This window comes from Saccopteryx bilineata, chromosome 5 (assembly GCF_036850765.1).
Source record: "Saccopteryx bilineata isolate mSacBil1 chromosome 5, mSacBil1_pri_phased_curated, whole genome shotgun sequence".
Classification (NCBI taxonomy): Eukaryota; Metazoa; Chordata; class Mammalia; order Chiroptera; family Emballonuridae; genus Saccopteryx; species Saccopteryx bilineata.
In genome coordinates, this window is record NC_089494.1 from 54,303,867 (window position 1) to 54,324,980 (window position 21,114).

Consider the following 21,114-nt stretch of genomic DNA (forward strand, 5'->3'; position numbering starts at 1 on the left):
TAGTGCCCACCTTAATGACCTCATCTTTACTTGATTACATCTGCAGAGACCCTTTTTCCAAAGAAGGTAACATTCACAGGCACTAGAAGTTAGGACTTCTAGATATCTTTATGGTGGACATAGTTTAAGCCACAATAGCCACTTATCAATGACCAATTTAAAACTCAGTATTTTTACAATGAATGATTATGTACACAATGAATGATTAAGTTGAAATTTTTACAGGTGCACAGTATGAAGGACATCTTCAAGGCTTTATACCTGAGATGGAAAATCTGATGCAGAAACTCAGACATTTTCAGAGGGCTGCTTGGGGCCCTCTAATCAGAACAGATGCCCCAGTGTAATCCACTGTGTAACCCAGTGTATAGTATACAGTATAAGCTGTAAAATCTGCTAGACCATGGTTTCTACATATGTAAAATAAGGATGTTGGGAAAAATTTTTGTTTTCTGTCAACTTATAAATTTTTGTGCTTCATTGAGGTTTATATGTGGAAGAAGGAAGAACATATACATAGCATGAATAAGCCTCATGCCATTTATCTAAAAACTAAAATAAATGAGTAGTTACTGTGCATTACTGCTAAAGTTATTAGGTTATTGTTTGTTAGACATTTCAGAAAATACATAATTTTTTTCACTACAGTTTCCTTAGACAAACAAGATAAACTGAAATTTGAAGGTTACTTTGTACCATGCTAGAGTGGTCAGTAAGCAAACACAATTATCTTGCAACTTGTGACCATCTTTAAAGTGGGGACGAGGCAGGCAAACTACCTGTGAAAATCATTTTTGATTGACTTTTTTTTTTGCCTTTATAAGTGTAGACCTATGTTCTTCCTAATTAAATTTCAAGTGTGAAACTTACACTAGAGTTTGCTTTATATCCTCTTAACTAGGTGATAAGTCAATAAGTTGGTGAATGATATAAATCTTCTATTACAGACCATAATTGCCTTTAATTGTAAATTGAATATCATTACAATATACAACTTCATAAACATTTACTATTTGTCATAAAACAAGTTTGCCAGCTTTTAGATCTAAATGAGGTAGAAAACTTAAGAAAACGGGTTCCTTCTTTCAGAAAAATGGGGGATATCTGGTCATAGTTTCAAATCTATAAAAACACCAGCAATGCATTTCAGTGTTTACTTACAACAAGAGGGCACAGTGAACTTGCTTAATTTGCATCAGCAGTTAGGGATAAAAAATGTACCATGATTATTTGCATTTGTTTTATTTAGTTCAATTTTCCATTCGTTGAGACTTACACTGTTGAAGAAGTGAAAGTTTATCCAAGAAATAAAACCAGTGCACACAGTGCAGAGGAGGAGGAACAACCACATGAAACTGCTTCGGAAACCACTTTCCCGTGGAACGTAGATGGTGATTTAATGGCGGTTACATCAGAGGTTCACGTTAAGTAAGTCTAGTTATTTCACTGCCTTATATGCCCACCAGAAGGCACAAAACTAATAGTATAATGGAATCTTTCTTCCTGTAACCATCAAAGCAACCAATTGTCTATATAATATACATATATATTTTTTTAAATTAGTAAACAAGGAAGGATAAGCAGTTAAATGTACAATTTTAATAAAGTATGACTTTACAGTTATCCATCAATTGTTATGAAGAGTTAAAGCATTTTCTTTGGTTATAAGTCTCTACACTGGCATTCTGAATTATTACTCAAACTAGACAAATAATGCATGTCTACAATTTCCATTTTTGAAAGTTAAAACTTGGTCAAAAGTTTAAACCTTGTAATGCCATCTGAGTAGCGGATTATTACAACTTAATCCATTAGTATTTTAAAATTACCTTTTGGCAATAATTCATACTGTAAAACTTGATGTTCAGCAGTTTGCTTTTATCAAGTCTTTCCAAAGCATTCAACATATTTTACATAGGACCAATTTTACATACTGTTTAAGTAACAAGAGCAACTGGTGTAGATAGGTTTAGGAACATGCAAAATCATCCTTGGTAAGTTTTATGACTCAAGAGATAGTGTGCAGAGGGACCCTGGGGAGCCCACTAGATATGAGCTTTGTATATGCACAATGGACTGGATTTTACAGAACAATGGAGAACCTTAGTCAAGGACATCAGGTAAAATGGCTTTATAGCGATTTTTGGTGCTGATTTACCAGACACCCAGTTTTTCTAGATGCTAACTGTCATGAATGTGTGTTTGGTGGCTATCATTAGATTTGTATTTGGTTATTATGTACCAGACTCAGTTGGTGTATGTGTGAGAAGTAACAGAATGATACGTTGATAAAATACTCAGTTACACATATTATTTTTATTCTTTACAGAGTACACCCAGGACTTATCAATCTTTATGGAGAAAGCATGGAAGAAGTGAATGATTCTAAAATAACATGTAATTGCTTATAACAGACAGAAACATATGAACTAGAATGTTAGTATGAAGGGTACAGTCATGTTGTAAACCAATATCCTAACAGGAAAAAAAATCTCTTGTTTTTTAAAGAAATTAAAATTGCTATTTTTGATATTGTTAAAAATGAGCTTTTGGGGCTTTAACAAAACAAGTTATGAATACCAAAAACTATTTAAATTCTGATTTCCTTGGAAAGTATTTATTGGAACTAAAAGTAAACATTTTATATACTTGAGATTTAAATATCATGCTATATCTACATTTAACCCAGATAAGTCTAAAGTAAAGTAATTTGGATTTACTTTTCAGGATTTGAGTCCATTAATTCTGATGTTAAATATCCAATAGCCTGGTACAAACAGACCAGAGTTCATGTAAGCATGCCCCGATTTTCCTAATTCAGTCCTGATCCAGTGAGATGAAATTTCAAAATATCTCCAATTTCTAGACTACCTGCCTGTCGCGGTCCAGCGACAAGTATATACTGGGGTCCCGAACGGGAAAAGGTATGGAATTGAAATAAATGATAGGGACTTAAAAAAAAAAAAATATATATATGTGTGTGTGTGTGTGTGTGTGTGTGTGTGTGTACACACACACACACACACACAGATGGGTTCAGAAGGATGCCATGGTGAACAGTTTCTACTGTTCCTCAGTCCTAAAGCAACTGCTCCCCAAAGCGCATCTACCTTTATTCGTGGTCCATTTAGTTAAGTTTCCAAGGCAACTCAAAAGACAACCCACACCATACCATTCAAGTCCAACTTTACACAAATAAGAAATGAGCTTCCAGACTCTTCCGGAGAACATGGGTGAGACAAACGAGAATCAGGTGTAGCTCTTTTTTAACTAGGCAGGTGAGGTGTGGGTTGGGCCCAGCACCTATTTTGCAATAGATTGCAAAAATACAATTTATTATTCGGTCACAAACACCTGCCAAAAAAAATTCTTTTTAAATTCTTATGGTACCAATTTTGTGACTGTTCTCTGAAAGCTGAAAACTCAGTTGATTGTCTTACTTTAAAGTGATAATGTTTTTAAATTCATAATACAGGTAACATTAAAATTTATAACAAAATTTTAAACTATGCAAAGTCTAATTGGGCAGAATCTGGCCCACTAGGGAAATGTGTTGTTCCTCTTCCTCCTGAAAATCATGTCTTCTGGCAATTATAGCACATTATTTTCAAACATACCTGAAATGCTGAATTTCTGAATAGAAAAGAACCGAATTTAATTTCCTGGTGGCTCTTTCTTGAGAAAGAAATTATAAACTTGGGTTTAGATAGTCTCCTGAATTACTTGGTTTTTTATAATGAAGAAAACAAAAGCAGCTTCTCCTCAAAAAAGGATACTTTAAAATATGATATAAATGTAATTCATTTCTATTGGTACAAAGTCCAGGAGGTTTCATGCTCATTGTGACTGGTGTCACGGCCCTTCTCCGAGCATCCCTCAGAATTAGGCAGTCTGAGAAAGACAACTAGTGTCAGGGAGTTCTTATAAAGAAACATTTTCAGCCCTGGCCGGTTGGCTCAGTGGTAGAGCATTGGCCTGGTGTGCGGGGACCCGGGTTCGATTCCCGGCCAGGGCACACAGGAGAAGCGCCCATCTGCTTCTCCACCCCCCCTCCTTCCTCTCTGTCTCTCTCTTCCCCTCCCGCAGCCAAGGCTCCATTGGAGCAAAGATGGCCCAGGCGCTGGGGATGGCTCCTTGGCCTCTGCCCCAGGCACTAGAGTGGCTCTGGTTGAGGCAGAGCGACGCCCCGGAGGGGCAGAGCATTGCCCCCTGGTGGGCAGAGCATTGTCCCTGGTGGGCGTGCAGGGTGGATCCCGGTTGGGAAGAGTCTGTCTGACTGTCTCTCCCCGTTTCCAGCTTCAGAAAAATACCAAAAAAAAAAAAAAAAAAAAAAGAAAAGTTTTCCATAATAAAGCAGACCTCTGGTTTTTCTACTCATCACATCCTATAACAGATTTTCAAAATTTGGCCATAATCTTCTTATGCATACAAAGATAGATTTTAAACTGTTTAGATGAAATTATATGCTACAGTCAGCATCTAGTTCATGTGCATAAAATATCATATAACAAAAGATTATATTTGCAAATGTAAAGGCATTTAAAGATAAGTTATTTAAAATCCAGAAACTACTTTGCTATAAAAAAGAATCGAAGATAACCAATAAAAATTTAAAATATTTTGCTTATCACTAAAACATATATCATGAAAATGCTGATGTTATATTTATATTCACTGCATAGAGGTTACAGCTGTATTTTTAAATTTACAATTAAATTCCTGAATTTTTTTTGTTTCCCCATTTCTGTGCAGAGGAGAATGCTCTCAACAGACCAGCTGAAAAGACATTTAGTACTTACATTTGAATAGAAAAGAATAACATCCACTTAGTATTTTACAGAGTATCTGTATGAAATATTGCTCCCTAATCATTGTTTTTTCAGAACTTTGATTTTTAACAATTATCTGTGAGGTATAATTTTTATATTTTACATATATCAGTGTACTTAAACTTCAAATATCTGCTAAAGTGCAACATTCACAATCTGTTTCAGAATATAAATTAGAATTCTTAAGTATAGCTGTTTTTATAAACAAATATTTGACTAATGATGGATTTTAAAAATTTACTCCAGAATACCTTTGAAAAAGTGTGTTACAGGACTCATTGGTTTAAACCTATATAAACATATTTCTTTTTTATTGACTTTAATTTATTGTGTTTACATAGATTCTAGTGTTGCCCCAAATATATCCCCCTCCCCATATTCCCCTCAACATCTTCCTTGCCCCCCTCCCCAAAGCACGCACCTCCTTCCTTTAAGGTTTATCCCATCCTGTCATCCCCCTTTCCCATTGTTCTCTTTTCCTCTGGTCCTTTTGATCTCTCCTCTGTCTTAATTCTGTTCCTCAGTTCACACTGTTCATTGGATTCTTCAAATGAGTGAGGTCATATGATATTTTTCTTTTTCTGCCGGGCTTTTTTCACTTAACATAATAGTTTCCATGTCCATCCATGTTGTCGCAAAAGATAAGATTTCCTTCTTTTTCATGACCCCATAGTATTCTATTGTATATATATCATACGTACCCTGCTTTTTAATCCACTGACAGACACTGAGCTGTTTCCAGATCTTCACTATTGTGAACAATGCTGCCATAAACATAGGGGTGCATTTCTCCTTTTGAAACAGTGCAATGGTGTTCTTGGGGTATATTCCTAAAAGTAGGATAGCCGGGTCAAAAGGCAGTTCGATTTTTAATTTTTTGAGGAATGTCTGTGCTGTTTTCCACAGTGGCTGCACCAGTCTGCATTCTCACCAGCAGTGCAGGAGGGTTCCCTTTTCTCCACATCCTCGCCAGCACTTATTATGTGTTGTTTTGTTGATGAGCACCATTCTAACTGGTGTGAGAATATCTCATTATGGTTTTAATTTACATTTCTCTAATGATTAGTGATGTTGAGCATTTTTTCATATGCTTATTGGCCATCTGTATGTCCTCTTTGGAGAAGTGTCTATTCATTTCTTTTGCCTATTTTTGGATTGGATTGTTTAACTTCCTGGTGTTGAGATTTACAAGTTCTTTATAAATTTGGTTATTAACCCCTTATCAGACGTATTGTCGAATATGTTCTCCCATTGTGTGGTTTGTCTTTTTATTCTGTTCTTATTGTTTTTAGCTGTGCAAAAGCTTTTTAGTTTGATATAGTCCTATTTGTTTATCCTGTCTTTTATTTCCCTTGCCCATGGAGATAAATCGGCAAATATATTGCTGTGAGAGATGTCGGAAGCTAACTGCCTATGTTTTCTTGTAAGATGCTTATGGTTTCACGGCTTACATTTAAGTCTTTTATCCACTTTGAGTTTTTTTTGGTGAATGGTGTAAGTTGGTGGTCTAGTTTCATTTTTTTGCAGGTAGCTGTCCACCCTTTCAACACTCTTATTCAACATAGTCCTGGAAGTCCTAGCCACAACAATCAGACAAGAAGAAGAAATAAAAGGCATCCAAATTGAAAAAGAAAAAGTAAAACTATCATTATTTGCATATGATATGATATTGTATATAGAAAACCCTAAAGTCTCAGTCAAAAAACTACTGCACCTCAGCAAGAGAAACTGACAAAATAAACAGACAGCCAACTAAATGGGAAATGTTATTTTCAAACAACAGCTCAGATAAGGGCCTAATATCCAAAATTTACAAAGAACTCATAAAACTCAACAACAAACAAACAATCTAATAAAAAAATGGGAAGAGGACATGAACAGACACTTCTCCCAGGAAGAAGTACAAATGGCCAACAGATATATGAAAAGATGCTCATCTTCATTAGTTATTAGAGAAATGCAAATCAAAACTACAATGAGATACCACCTCACCCCTGTTAGATTAGCTATTATCAACAAGACAGGTAATAGCAAGTGTTGGAGAGGCTGTGGAGAAAAAGGAACCCTCATTCACTGTTGGTGGGAATGTAAAGTAATACAACCATTATGGAAGAAAGTATGGTGGTTCCTCAAAAAACTGAAAATAGAACTACCTTATGACCCAGCAATCCCTCTACTGGGTATATACCCCCAAAACTCAGAACCATTGATATGTAAAGGCCATGTAGCCCCATGTTCATTGCAGCATTTTTCACAGTGGCCAAGACATGGAAACAACCAAAAAGCCTTTCAATAGAAGACTGGATAAAGAAGATGTGGCACATATACACTATGGACTACTACTAAGCCATAAGAAATGATGACATTGGATCATTTACAACAAAATGGTGGGATCTTGATAACATTATACGGAGTGAAATAAGTAAATCAGAAAAAACCAAGAACTACATGATTCCATACATTGGTGGGACATAAAAACAAGACTAAGAGACATGGACAAGAGTGTGGTGGTTACCAGGGGTGGGGGAGGGAGGATGCGGGAGGGAAGGAGGGAGAGGGAAAGGGGGAGAGGGAGGGGCACAAAGAAAACTAGATAGAGGGTGACGGAGGACAATCTGACTCTGGGCGATGGGTATGCAACATAATTGAATGACAAGATAACCTGGACATGTTTTCTTTGAATATATGTACCCTGATTTATTAATATCACCCCATTAACATTAATAAAAATTTATTTAAAAAAGATAGATTTAACTATAAAAACACAAAAAAACTACTGCACCTGATAAATGAATTCAGCAAGATGGCAGGATATAAAATTAATACTCAGAAATCATAGGCATTTTTATACACCAACAATGAATTGTTGGAAAGAGAAATTAAGGAAACAATCCCCTTCACTATTGCAACCAAAAAAATAAAGGACCTAGGAGTGAATTTAACCAAGGAGGTTAAAGACTTGTACTCAGGCCCTGGCCGGTTGGCTCAGCGGTAGAGCGTCGGCCTGGCGAGCAGGGGACCCGGGTTCGATTCCCGGCCAGGGCACACAGGAGAAGCGCCCATTTGCTTCTCCACCCCCACCCCATCCTTCCTCTCTATCTCTCTCTTCCCCTCCCGCAGCCAAGGCTCTATTGGAGCAAAGATGGCCCGGGCGCTGGGGATGGCTCCTTGGCCTCTGCCCCAGGCGCTAGAGTGGCTCTGGTTTCGGCAGAGCGATGCCCTGGAGGGGCAGAGCATCGCCCCCTGGTGGGCGTGCCAGGTGGATCCCGGTCGGGCGCATGCGGGAGTCTGTCTGACTGTCTCTCCCCGTTTCCAGCTTCAGAAAAATACAAAAAAGACTTGTACTCAGAAAATTATAAAACATTGATAAACATACATTCTTTTAAAAAGTTAGGTATATACAGAAAGAAGAAAGATATCCATAGTTCTCTAAACAATATTATCCAGAAGTCGCTACATTAAGCTCAAACCAGTGTATAAAAGTTCCAAAATTTGCTCTTCAGGCTCATAATAATCATAGACTGCTGGGCGTTGATCAAAGTCAATAGAAAATGTATTATACGTAAAGGTCTTAAGGGTAAAATGTGTTTTAAAATGGCAATAGTCCTCTTTTATTCAGTAGAAAGTTTGAAAACAGCTCTTTCAAAAATTCTACTAAATATTTTTAAAGAAGATTTCAGCAAGTCTCAAAGATCTATTAGAAGCATGAACATGTGGTAAATATTTATGCTCAAATGCTTTCTTGAACATGAGTTATCTTTAAGTAGGCAAATATTTCTAGAAGGGTTTTGATATGGAAGTTAGAAATATGATGAAATCAATACTCTATATTCACTTGGGGGGGGTCACAAATTCGTTTAAAGGAATGATATTTCATGTCTAAGACATCCAACTGAGTTTACTTCTTCATTGTCATTTAATTTAGTTTCACTTTCATTTCCAGATAGGGGTTACTTATCTTGAATAAAATGAATGTTTTAGTGTTTTTCTATCCATTCAACAACTGAAAGACTATATGTTTGGATATATTGACTATCACCTTTGCAGTTATTTTCTCTCAAAGAATATCACTGCTTGGACTTTTCATTTGTCTTAAGACACAATGTCACCGGTTATGAGGAAAGAAGTACATGAAAAAACTCAGCGCAGATTGTGGTTTCTTGTAAACAATGTCTTAAATATCTTCATATACCTGAGTCTGTTACTAGTTCTCTCAATATGAAATACATCTTTAATCATCATTGCTTTTACTGTTAATGTAATTCCAACTGTCTCTTCTGTTTTCTTCTTGAAGGATAGATTTATACTCTCTTTTAAAGAAGCCAGCCTGAAAAAATAATTGTATAATCACTAGTGTATAGTTATATAAACAGTCAACACTAACTTGTTTATAGGATGTATGACTTTAAATGAAACAACATATAACAACCAATTTATCATAGGTTAATATTATAAATAAGAGTTAAGTTCCTAATGTTAGAACAAAACAAAGTTAAATAAAAAGGCATTATTTGAATACCTACTGTATTTCTTACACTGTATGCAATAGTCAGTAAAAATTAATTTGGAAGATATTGGGTTAAAGAGCACTTTTTTTTTTCTTACTGCAGGATTTACTGATATATGTATAAACTCTATAAAATTGATATTCAACCTGGCCCTGGCCGGTTCGCTCAGTGGTAGAGCATCAGCCTGGCGTGCAGGAGTCCCAGGTTTGATTCCCAGCCAGGGCACACAGGAGAGCCATCTGCTTCTCCACCCCTCCCTCGCTCCTTCCTCTCTGTCTCTCTCTTCCCCTCCCGCAGCCAAAGCTCCATTGGAGCAAAGTTGGCTCGGGCACTGAAGATGGCTCTATGGCCTCTGCCTCAGGCACTAGAATGACTCTGGTTGCAACAGCAAGGTGCCCTAGATGGGCAGAGTGTCACCCCCTGGTGGGCATGCAGGGTGGATCCCGGTCAGGCGCATGCGGGAGTCTGTCTGACTGCCTCCCCGTTTCCAACTTCAGAAAAATACAAAAAAAAAATTGATATTCAACCTAATATGCAGTATTTCTCAAATGCTTTCTTGAAAATTAGTTATCTTTAAGAAGGCAAATATTTCTAGAAGGATTTTGGTATAGAAGTTAGGAGAAATATGATGAAATCAATACTGTATATTCAATGGGGGGGTCACAAATTAACTTTGAGAAAATCAAATGACATTTTGAGTGGTTTAACATTGGTAATTATTAAAGAAAGCTTACCTTCCACATAACATATGAAATCAATAAAAGTAGAACAAGTCCAATTACCAAGCTACTTGAAATAATTGCTATAGTGAAATTACGTTTGGGTCTTTGATGATGTAATCCTTCAAGCAGAACCTATATAAATTAACCAAAATAAAGAACCACCAGTTAAAAATTTTTCTATTTTCTTTGAAGCCCCTCCCCAATCCCCAATAGTATTTAAAATGACCTCTCCCACTTTCTTGCTGGTTCAAACATAACTATAGGAAACATTGGTAACTGTTGAGCAGAAATAACAAGTAGAATGGCCTTTTCCTGTGGTTCTTCCCCCAATCTACCCTACCATATTCACCTCCTAAAAGAGCTGCCTGTCACCCCCTCCTTTCAGTTGTGGAAAATACCAACTGTCAATCAAATATTTCAAGCCTCCATGATCTAGTCAAAATTTATTTTCATGACTAAACACTCTAGCAACATTATTTTTCCTGCAATAGTAATGTTTCAATTTAAAAAGGTAACCTTACGTGTGCAACATTCTCATCCTTATTTAGTACAATAATTTTCGGATTTGGCTCTGGAAAAGCTGTCGCTCTTATTTCAAACTTGAGTGCTGCAGTTTCATCCTGTTTAATAAGAGAGAGATCACTGTAGCCTGATTCATTTTTATTTCATGAAGACATATGTTAACAGAACTAATTTCTCATGATCCTTACTGACTATCTAGAAATTTTCAAAACTTGTCTGCCCCAATTAATTTTACCGTTTGTAATTAATTGCAATTCAGTGCTTCCTAAGGCATGGTCTTGGTATTAATTTATATGGCATTATTGTATTGAAATCTTTTAATTAAACATAGCTACTTTGCTGGTAAATGTGATAAATAATTTAAATCAAGGTAACATTTAAATATTATTTGTTATTTACTAGTGCATTTTCCCCTGGTTATTGAATTTTTTATTCCTAAATAAGTTTTCTCACCTGATAAACCTTTTTTATTTTATTTGGATTTTTTTTATTTCTAAGTAGTGTTGTCATCTTGCTGTTCTGATCAAATTCATAAAATCTACCTAATATTGCAGTGGAAAAATATGGTACAAATAGTCATAGCTTTCAAATATGTAAAATCAGTAGGTCAACTCAGAGCTTTATTATATAATGCAAAAGCTTTACAACCCAGAATCCCCAGAGCTTGGGAATCTGTGGAGGGCTCCACGGACTCTAAGGACTCTTGAAATTGTATGCAGAATTGAGCTTTTGTTTATGTGCCAGTCATTGGGGTAGATGAGAATATATTTTTGAGTTAGATTCTTTTTTTTTTGTATTTTTCTGAAGCTGGAAACAGGGAGGCAGTCAGACAGACTCCCGCATGAGCCCGACTGGGATCCACCCGGCATGCGAACGGGGGGGGGGGGGGGGGGGGGGGGGGGGGGGGCGGGCGGCGATGCTCTGCCCATCTGGAGCGTCGCTCTGTCCCGACCAGAGCCACTCTAGCGCCTGAGGCAGAGGCCAAGGAGCCATCCCCAGCGCCCAGGCCATCTTTTTGCTCCAATGGAGCCTCAGCTGCGGGAGGGGAAGAGAGAGACAGAGAGGAAGGAGAGGGGGAGGAGTGGAGAAGCAGATGGGCGCTTCTCCTATGTGCCCTGGCCAGGAATCGAACCCAGGACTCCTGCACACCAGGCCGATGCTCTACCACTGAGCCAACTGGCCAGGGCCGAGTTAGATTCTTAAAGAGGTCTATGACCCTCAAAAGTTAAAACTACTATGTAAAAGTTTATTCATCAGTTTGGAGAGAACATGTAGAATTTTAGGGCTGAAAAGAAATTGCATAGTTTATGTAGAGCAGTGGTTTCCAACAGGATGATTTTATCCCTTAGAGCAGTGGTCCCCAACCTTTTTTGGGCCATGGACTGGTTTAATGTCAGAAAATATTTTCACGGACCGGCCTTTAGGGTGGGACGGATAAATGTATCACGTGACCGAGACAAGTGTCAAGAGTGAGTCTTAGATGGATGTAACAGGGAATCTGGTCATTTTTTAAAAATAAAACAACATTCAGACTTAAATATAAATAAAATGGAAATAATGTAAGTTATTTATTCTTTCTCTGCAGACCAGTATTGGTCCATGGCCTGGGGGTTGGGGACCACTGCCTTAGAGGACAGTCAGCAATATCTGGAGATATTTTTGACTCTCAAGGCTTGAGAGGTGGTGTTAGCAGCATCCAGTGGCTAGAGGTCAGTAATGCTGCTGCATAGCCTATGATGCACAGGACAGCCCCTAACAACAAAGAATTTTCTGGTCTAAAATGCGAATGGTGCCCACGGTTGAAAAATCTGGACCTCGAGAGTATGAAAAGGCAAACTGCAAATGTTTGAATAACTTGACCTGATGACTTAGTTTTTAACACAGTTTTAATGAAAACAGACATCTGTTTGGTGTATCTTCCTCTTGACCACCATGTGGTAACTTCAAATATTCCTCTTAACAAAACATAATAGCTGCCATTTTCTTTGGCTCACATGTGTTATGCACTATTCCAGGCATACCTTGGAGATATTGCACGTTTGATTTCAGACCACTGCAACAAAATGAATATTGCAATAAAACAAATCACAGGAAATTTTTGGTTTCCGGTGCATATAAAAGTTACGCTTACACTATACTGTAGTCTATTAAGTGTGCAATGGCGTTATGTCTAAAAACAATGTATATACCTTAATTAAAAAACACTATTGTTAAAAAGATGTTACCATCATCTGCTGTTGTTGGAAAAATAGTGCTGCTAGACTTTCTCAACAGTGTTGCCATAAACCTTCAATCTGTGGAAGACAAGTATCTGCGAAGCCCACTAAGAAAAGGAATGCCTGTACTAAGTGCTTTATAAAAAAAAATTGTTTTAGTCTGCAACACTCTACAAAAAAGATATTACCCATTAATTTTACTTCTTAGTTTTATGAAATATTATATTTTAAGCCTAATTTAAAATAGTTTGGAAAGAACTTTAAAGTTATACAAAATGTTAAAGCAGCCAATTTCTTTGATTTAATTAAGGTTCCCGAGCAGCTGAGCATGCTTTCTAAAATAAACCTCAATTATTTCACAGTCTAGATTATCTTTTAAATTACTAACGCCATGTCATTTAGTCAATATATTCAGCTAAAGGAAAAACTTGAAACAATTTTAAAGTTTCACTCTAAATTTTATTTTTATTAATACCTTCTTAATTTTTTTAATGCCTCCTTATATACCGTCCTATTTATATAGTTTGCAGATTCTGTATGAACTTATTCACAGAGTTGTCACTGTATATCAGATTTACCATTTCTGAGACGGATGGCCGGCCTTCCAACTGAATATGGACACTGGCTTCTTTTCCACTTTCCATTTTTCCAAAATTGCATAAGAATCTTAAACAATGTGGATCAGCTTTCATGCAGAACTTGAAAACAAAATACAAAAAAGCTACATTAAAATTTCAACTTTTTAAAAAAGATGGCTAAAACATTTTCTATGGTATTAAATAAAAGTCGGCTCTCTTTAGTGGCATTTATAAAAATTGTCTTGCTATAAACATGAAATTAAATATCTGGTTTGTTAGTGGCATTTAAAAAATTATGTTCATTATAAAACTTGGATAATTTGAAAGGTAAGATTGCTTCCTCAATTTTTAGTTTTCATAAATTCACTAAAATTAAAAGAATCAACTTAATCTCATTTCAGAAAGGCTGCTCAGCTGAAGACGGTCTGGAGGAATGTCTGGATGGCACAAAATGGGCCTTTGTTAGATCATAAAAATGTATATATTTAACCCTGGATCTACCTCAAATTTCCAATCCTATTACTTGTTTCTCTCCTACACTCAGCTGACATCTCAAACCCATTGATGCTTGGTTTTAAGTGTTCTAGTTCTATACATTGGAAAGCAAAATCTGCTATGAATAACAAACTTACCAATGTCCTTTTATCAGTCTTTGACAAGAATTTAAATATGTCTTCTAGCGTGTCCATTACACCTTTCTTCTGTTCTGATGTACACTTTCTTTCATAATTTTTAAAATGGCACTCTCCTGTAGTAGTCTATGAAGACAGTAATAAAAATATGATAATTCAACATTAGAAAGGACAACAAAAGCTACATAGTTGTAAAAGTTCCAATTGCTTTCTTACCTTTTCTAAATATTATATATATCAAGTACTTCTGAAAGTGTGAAAATATTTTTGACAGATTTGGGAAAGATTAAATCTCTGCAGCAAAAACACAAAACCCAGCAAAAATTTAGAAGGTGGATATACATCCTAAATTGATCAAATGGCCTTAACCTTACAGAAACTAGGGTAATATGAAAAATGGACATTTGAACGTTAGCATAAAATTTAATACTTCTTGGGTTTTAGACACAAAACAATGTGTTATAACATAATGTCCCACTATTTAAATTGGAACTTCAAGTAAGATTTTTAAAAATTAAGTCTCAAACCTCCTTAGGAGGCTTATTTAATGATTGCTTGTCTTGAAATTGAAAGAGTAAAAGCAATTCCAATGGAATCATCAACATGTTTATTCTTAAGTAATGATTTGAATATTCCCTCTTTAAAAAAGACAGATACTTTTTTTCCAACAGTGGTCTCAAGTTTTATGGCAAAAGCTACCAATTACTTCCAAAGACCATATCACAAAATGTACCAAAGATAGTAGAACCATAATTCTGTTATTGTATACATCAAATGCAGAGGTTACACTGTAATCCTACAGTTCAAATTCAATGTATAATATTTAAAGTGTACTCAATGAATGCAGGGTAAATTCATAGCTTAGAGTAAATATGATTGAAATAAGTTAACAGAAATCTTCATTTTAACAGTATTATTTATAGTAAATGACAACATATTTTTTTTACCTGGACATCTAAAACGTTGAACAACTTATCAGTTTTGGGGATAAAAGAATTTGGTACCATTATTTCCACACTAACATTTGGAGCCACGCTATGGCCAGTGTTGACAACCTGAGAAGAAGGAAAAAAAATTTAAACAACTTTTAAATGATTTTATAAATGTAAGTACATATATAAGTGAACTTGTAGGTGAACTCATATGTTTCATGCAACATTTATGGTGGTGGAGGTTCGTTGTTGGCAGCTACACAGCAAAGGGAGACAGAATATTCACAGTGAGAACTCAAAAATGTTTGCTAATAACTAAAATCTTTAGTCATAATTCCAAGTTGGTTTTTTTTTTTTTTAATAATAATTAGGCCAAAAAACCCAGGCAGATGTTTTATTGTAGAAATAGTCTAAAGAAAGAGATATCAGTAATGTATATTTGTATGGCACATTATGTACCTAAAAATCCATGAACAGTTGGTCCTCATAACTGTCCCCTGTAGTGGGTGACAATTATTTACCAGCTCAAGAAAATGCTAAGAGGTGTTAGCCAATGATGTGCCCCAAATGAAAGTTAAAAAAGTGACAAGAAATGGGAACAAACCCAGGTATTCTAATTCTAAATCCCGTGATGTTTTCACAGAATCACCCTGTTGCAGAGGGGATATCAGCAGTAAGTGAATAAAAATATGTTTTGATTCAAGATAATTAGAATGCTGTTGCACTCAGAAAACCAAAAAGGGGTAGGTTATTGGGTTTTAGTAAAAAATGCAACAGTTTTAAAAATAATGCATAAGAAAAGGATATTGCATTACTGCTAATAAATCTGAGGATTGCAGATCCCTATAAAAGGAAATTGTACCAAAATATTGCTTCCTGAGAGCTTAACTATAAAACTAATATAAGTCAAAAGAAATGTGCCACAATACCTGAATTGAAAATGCATGACTCACAGAGTTGCAATAATCTTTTGAATGGATGTGATATACACTGCTCATAAAAATTAGGGGATATTTCTAAATGAATATGAAGGGATAAAAAAGCATTTTTTTTTATTAAATAAGAACATCAGAAAAGCAAATGACAAGTCAAAGAAAGTTGTTCAATTATGCGAATGAAATATAAGACCAACTTTTATTTCATTGGTGAAAATGCACTGTACAAAAGGCTGAAAGTACTGAAGTATCTGCAACTCCCTGACCCCCTCATTTTTGTGAGCATGTAGATGAAGAAAGAGTGTCCATGCCTTTGGGTCAGGTGGTAATTGCTAGGCCATGTAAGGCCAGGGCAGTTTCAAAGGCAGTGTCAGCAATGGGTAAGCAGCAGTGCTCAGATCTTTAGCCAAGGTCTTCCTGATGCCTGCAAATAATCATTCTGACCTACTATACTTTCCACCCTTGTTTGCTTAATAACATTTAGATCTCCAGGAACATAATCCTACTTAGACAGACTTACCAAACCTACCGACTAAATGTACATACAGTCCCAGTCCCTCTACTATAATCTAAATAAAAAAATACTTAACTATTAATTGTAAATTAATAAATAAGCATTCTAGAATCCAGCTCAGCTTCTGTTTTAGTTTATCAAACTAAAGTCCCCCACTGGGTTCTAACAGGACCATTTCTTGGGACTTTAAAGTAGAGGGTTACTGCATACCAGTGTAACAAAAACTTGAATACACATAGACTTCATAGGATTTCAAGGTCATTCTTGAAATCCACAGATCTGGGACAGATCCCACAGATCTGGGGCAGATCCCAGAAATCTGCATTTTAGATAAGCACCCCAAGTGATTCTGATATACATTTTGAAAAGCATTGCCTTGGCCCTGGCCGGTTGGCTCAGCGGTAGAGCGTCGGCCTGGCGTGTGGGGGACCCAGGTTTGATTCCCGGCCAGGGCACATAGGAGAAGTGCCCATTTGCTTCTCCACCCCCCCCCCCCTTCCTCTCTGTCTCTCTCTTCCCCTCCCGCAGCCAAGGCTCCATTGGAGCAAAGATGGCCTGGGCGCTGGGGATGGCTCCTTGGCCTCTGCCCCAGGCGCTAGAGTGGCTCTGGTCCCGGCAGAGCGACGCCCCCTGGTGGGCAAAGCGTCGCCCCTGGTGGGCGTGCCGGGTGGATCCCAGTCAGGCGCATGTGGGAGTCTGTCTGACTGTCTCTCCCCGTTTCCAGCTTCAGAAAAATACAAAAAAATAAATAAAATAAAAGCATTGCCTTACATAATATCCTAATGTGCCTAAATCCAGACTCATTCTGTAGATTGTTATATAACTCTAAGAGTATCTGTGCACTGCTTTTGGTTCAAAGATTATTTTGTGGACATTATCTCCAATTATTTACTAATCATCAACATCCATGGTGAACCAAAAACCTTAGTTGATAGTAAAACTTTTTGTCTTCACTGTATATTAATATTTCTAGATAATGATATTATTTTTTAAAAAGATTACTGAATAAATGATGCATCATTTGCCACAGATAATATCTGCCTATGACCTGAAAGGCTGACAGGCAGACCTCAAGCGGAGATACGGCAGGGAAGAGCTGACTTGACTTGGTAATTGTAGGGCTTTTATAAACCTTCCACCAAGAAGTGAGTTCCCTGACTTGCACCTGCACGTGCATTCCTTGGCCTCTCCTGTTTTCTATGTGCATCTCTAGCAGGCTCACTTTCTCTCATAACTTTGCTAGTTTCAGGCATTACCTCTGGTCCTATTTGCTCATTCCCGCCTGTACTGTAAGGAGATGTGGGCTTGAGTAACAGCAACAAGAAGAGAGGGAGAAAAGGAGCAGCAGCCTGGGAGGAAAGGGCGCAAGCAGCCCTGTGGCAGCTCCTTTCTCACCCTCTGCAGCAGTGCTGGGCCCCAGGCTGAGGGACATCAATCTGACGTCCCCTCGAGCAACGCATCAGTAACATCCTTTCAGTTTCTTATAAATATCAACACAATCAACTTTGCTTACGTGGAAAGTGAAGTTCATTTTCTCTGCCATGCATGTTTCAGACTGGTATTCCTCCTCTGATCCATACATGAATGAAGTGGGGTTTACAAACCTGATAGAAACAAATTCAATTTTTTTTTTTTAGTGTTACAATCTCATTCGTTTATTTACAAAGTGCATACTGGGTATGTACTAGGTGCCAGGTTGTGCTAGGTGCAAGGATGCCAATAGTCACAACACACATCACACCACTGGAAATTTGTATCGTTTACTTGAACTTGGTTATTTGTTTGGCTTTTAGTGAGAGAGATAGGAAGGGAGACAGAGAAGAGCTATCAACTCATAGTGTGGCATCTTATTTGTTCATCGATTGCTTTTATGTGCCTTGATGGGGGTAGGGTTGGCTCTAGCCGAGCCTGTGACCCCTTGCTCAAGCCAGTGACCTTGGGCTTAAACCAGTGACTTTGAGCTTAAGCCAGCAACCTTGGGCCTGAAGCCAGCAACCCACGGGGTCATGCCTATGATCCCACACTCAAGCCAGTGACCCCATGCTCAAGCTGGTGAGCCTGCGCTTATGCCGGCGACCTCAGGGTTTTGAACCTCAGACCTCAGCGTCTCAGGCCAATGCTCTATCCACTGAGCCACCACCTAGTCAGGTGTTTAACTTTTTTGATAAGGTGTTATAAACAGTCTTTCTCTACAGAGGTACTATAGGTACCTCCTTAAGCACAATCTAATACTTCTAATACTTCTGATAAGGTGTTATAAACAGTCTTTCTCTACAGAGGTACTATAGGTAGGTACCTCCTTAAGCACGATCTAATACTTCCAGTTTCTTGGTAAGATAATTTTAGTAAAAATGTGAAATTAGCCATGTGTCCTGACTTGGGTGACAATATCTCTTCTCAACATTATCCTTTGCTTGCCTTACCACCACTGCCTGGCTCATTGTACTGAAATGATTTATATAAATTTGAAAAGTATGAGACAAATACTTAGCTTTTCCCCAGGACTTCAATATCCTCCTATACCTCAGTGTATATTATCTGTTTTTGAGTTTGTCCTCCCATCCCCTAATTCCTGCCAGCTATTTCTAATGAACTCCATCTGAAGAACAATTCAAACACCTGTAAGTTTGGTAAAATTTTTCTTAGAAACCAAGTTGATACTCTTTTATCTGTGATGACACATATGTACGATCAGTAAGAACTTTAAGAAATACTTTTCTAAGGAAATCCTGACTCCGTAAGTTTGCTCGTATTTGGCAGCTGAAATGAGGTAATGCAAATTAGAGACTCATTACACTGGAAAGAAATTAGTTGCAGAACATTCCTTGCTCAAAATAATAAGATGTGGGCAGTGAAAAAAAGGGAGGATACTTATTATGAGAAAATCAAGGATGGCAGGTGAGACAACACTGAAAACCAGGAAACACAGTCGGCTTTCCTTTGCTTCCCACGGACCCTCTCGGTCCCGTCGCCCTCGAATGGCTGCCTTTATCCCCCGGCTTGTTACATCTCACAAACTTGATACTTGTACTCAGTTCCACCAGTTCAGACGCTGATGTTTTATTTTTATGTAATTCTATGCCATCTTTATGGGTGGTTAAAAATGACTGGGGATGGTTTACATTTAGAGCAACAAGGAAAGCTCATTTGTCTGTTCTGTATTTACCTTCAGTTGCTTTAAAAATGTGATTACAAACAAAACTTATTAGCCTAAATAATTTCCAATAAAATCACTAAAGGCTTTCTTAATACTCCTTTCGTTCTTTCTCCATACATGTCCTCTTTGAATTAGAGTCAGAATCATGTAAACAATTCCTAAAATTATGAGAAATCGGTGAAAACTGTGTCTCGGGTCGTGGGTGAGGAACTCTGTAATTCACAGGCATACAGAGCGGAGCAGGGACACCTGCAGCCTCCTCTCCCATGTCTCAGTCCATCTGCTGCAGTTCTAGAGAGTAGTGATTCGATCAGCTCTTAATTCTTAAACTTCCACAGCCCTTGGGTATGGTAACTGCACTGCCCAGCTCTCGGGGTCCTGGCCCGTGCCGTGTACGACTGCAAGGCTAGACACGGCCCAGCAGAGGCTCGGCTCCTCCAGAAAGAAACCTCCTCCAGCTGGCGCTCATTTGATGTGGTCTCAGTGACAGTTACAGAATGGGTTAAAATAATGAACGGCTGAACAAGAGATTGCAATGCCAAGGTAATTGTTAAGACAAATAGCACAGAATATTAAAAAAAAAATTTTTTTAATTATGGTTTTTGACTAATAATGTATTTAGCAATGGAATTTAAAATCAGCTAATTGTTAAGAGACAGAAACAGCACAGAATCTTAAACATTCTTCTAAAATAGTTTTGACTACTAATGTACACAGCCATGGAATTTAAAATCAGCTCCCCAGCTCTCGGCTTTAGAGGAGGCCTCCACATCTACTTACCCGTGAGCAGTTAGCATGACCTCATACTTCAGAGGGATTGCTAAAGTCACTTTGTTGTGCTTCGGATGGTCTATTTCCCCTTCGTTTTCACTACAGAAGCAAATAGAAAACACCCTGTTAGAATTCATCCAGCACAAAAATCATCTTCAGAGAGAACTAATCATATACCACGGAAACCTAATAAACTTACAGGTAGGCTCAAATAATGCTTTTCAGGGAGTGGGGATGAAAGTGGATGTGATAGTAAGAAATTTTTATGACAGAGTTGGCAAACATTTGCTCTCATATTTACACTGTTATTTTCTTCTGTGCTGGTTACAGTTTGTTTGTTTCTTAGATCATGTAAGAGAAGTTTCTCCTGAAGACAATGGAACACAACTTCATGGTTTCTCTAAGGTGCCCTCCAAAAGAAGTCAGGGGTCTATTTCCATTAGTTCAGTTATTATTTTTTTCACGATGAAACCTACCAGGCAGCGTGCACTGTGATATTGCGATCCTCCTCCGCTGTGCTGAGTGAGCTCGCATCCAGGAGAAAGCTCACATCCACCTGTGAAACAAAGACAAGGAAAGCTCTTTTTTAAAAAAAATCTAAAATACGTTTTTTATCATCTGCATTTTAATTTTTCTTAATAGCTTAATCCCTGTAGAAGGCAGATTCAAAACTATGTTCTAAAACCATAGGCTACTTTTTACTCGGGCAGCAGCGAGCTACAGGGATGCCATTGGGTTGTGGCGATTTGAAAGCACCAGCATTTCCCTAAGTGACATTCAGAGACAAAGCCTCCCCTG

General features: G+C 37.5%; 2 protein-coding genes across 2 annotated transcripts in view; one reads left to right on the plus strand and one right to left on the minus strand.

The window, feature by feature from the left end:
- Nucleotides 1-9,403, plus strand: part of CERKL (ceramide kinase like) — a 137,263-nt gene extending 127,860 nt beyond the window's left edge. Inside the window, exons 12-14 of the mRNA XM_066233689.1 lie at nucleotides 1,250-1,428; nucleotides 2,330-2,397; nucleotides 6,357-9,403. Coding sequence (XP_066089786.1) covers nucleotides 1,250-1,428; nucleotides 2,330-2,397; nucleotides 6,357-6,394 — 285 coding nt within the window. The 3' untranslated portion in view covers nucleotides 6,395-9,403. The remainder of the gene's footprint in view (nucleotides 1-1,249; nucleotides 1,429-2,329; nucleotides 2,398-6,356) is intronic.
- Nucleotides 9,024-21,114, minus strand: part of ITGA4 (integrin subunit alpha 4) — an 87,653-nt gene continuing 75,562 nt past the window's right edge. The window contains exons 20-28 of the mRNA XM_066233688.1: nucleotides 20,793-20,872; nucleotides 20,326-20,415; nucleotides 17,902-17,992; nucleotides 14,955-15,062; nucleotides 14,008-14,133; nucleotides 13,376-13,495; nucleotides 10,581-10,679; nucleotides 10,072-10,191; nucleotides 9,024-9,156 (exon numbers count right to left, since the gene is read on the minus strand). Of these exons, the coding sequence (XP_066089785.1) occupies nucleotides 9,061-9,156; nucleotides 10,072-10,191; nucleotides 10,581-10,679; nucleotides 13,376-13,495; nucleotides 14,008-14,133; nucleotides 14,955-15,062; nucleotides 17,902-17,992; nucleotides 20,326-20,415; nucleotides 20,793-20,872 (930 nt within the window). The 3' untranslated portion in view covers nucleotides 9,024-9,060. The remainder of the gene's footprint in view (nucleotides 9,157-10,071; nucleotides 10,192-10,580; nucleotides 10,680-13,375; nucleotides 13,496-14,007; nucleotides 14,134-14,954; nucleotides 15,063-17,901; nucleotides 17,993-20,325; nucleotides 20,416-20,792; nucleotides 20,873-21,114) is intronic.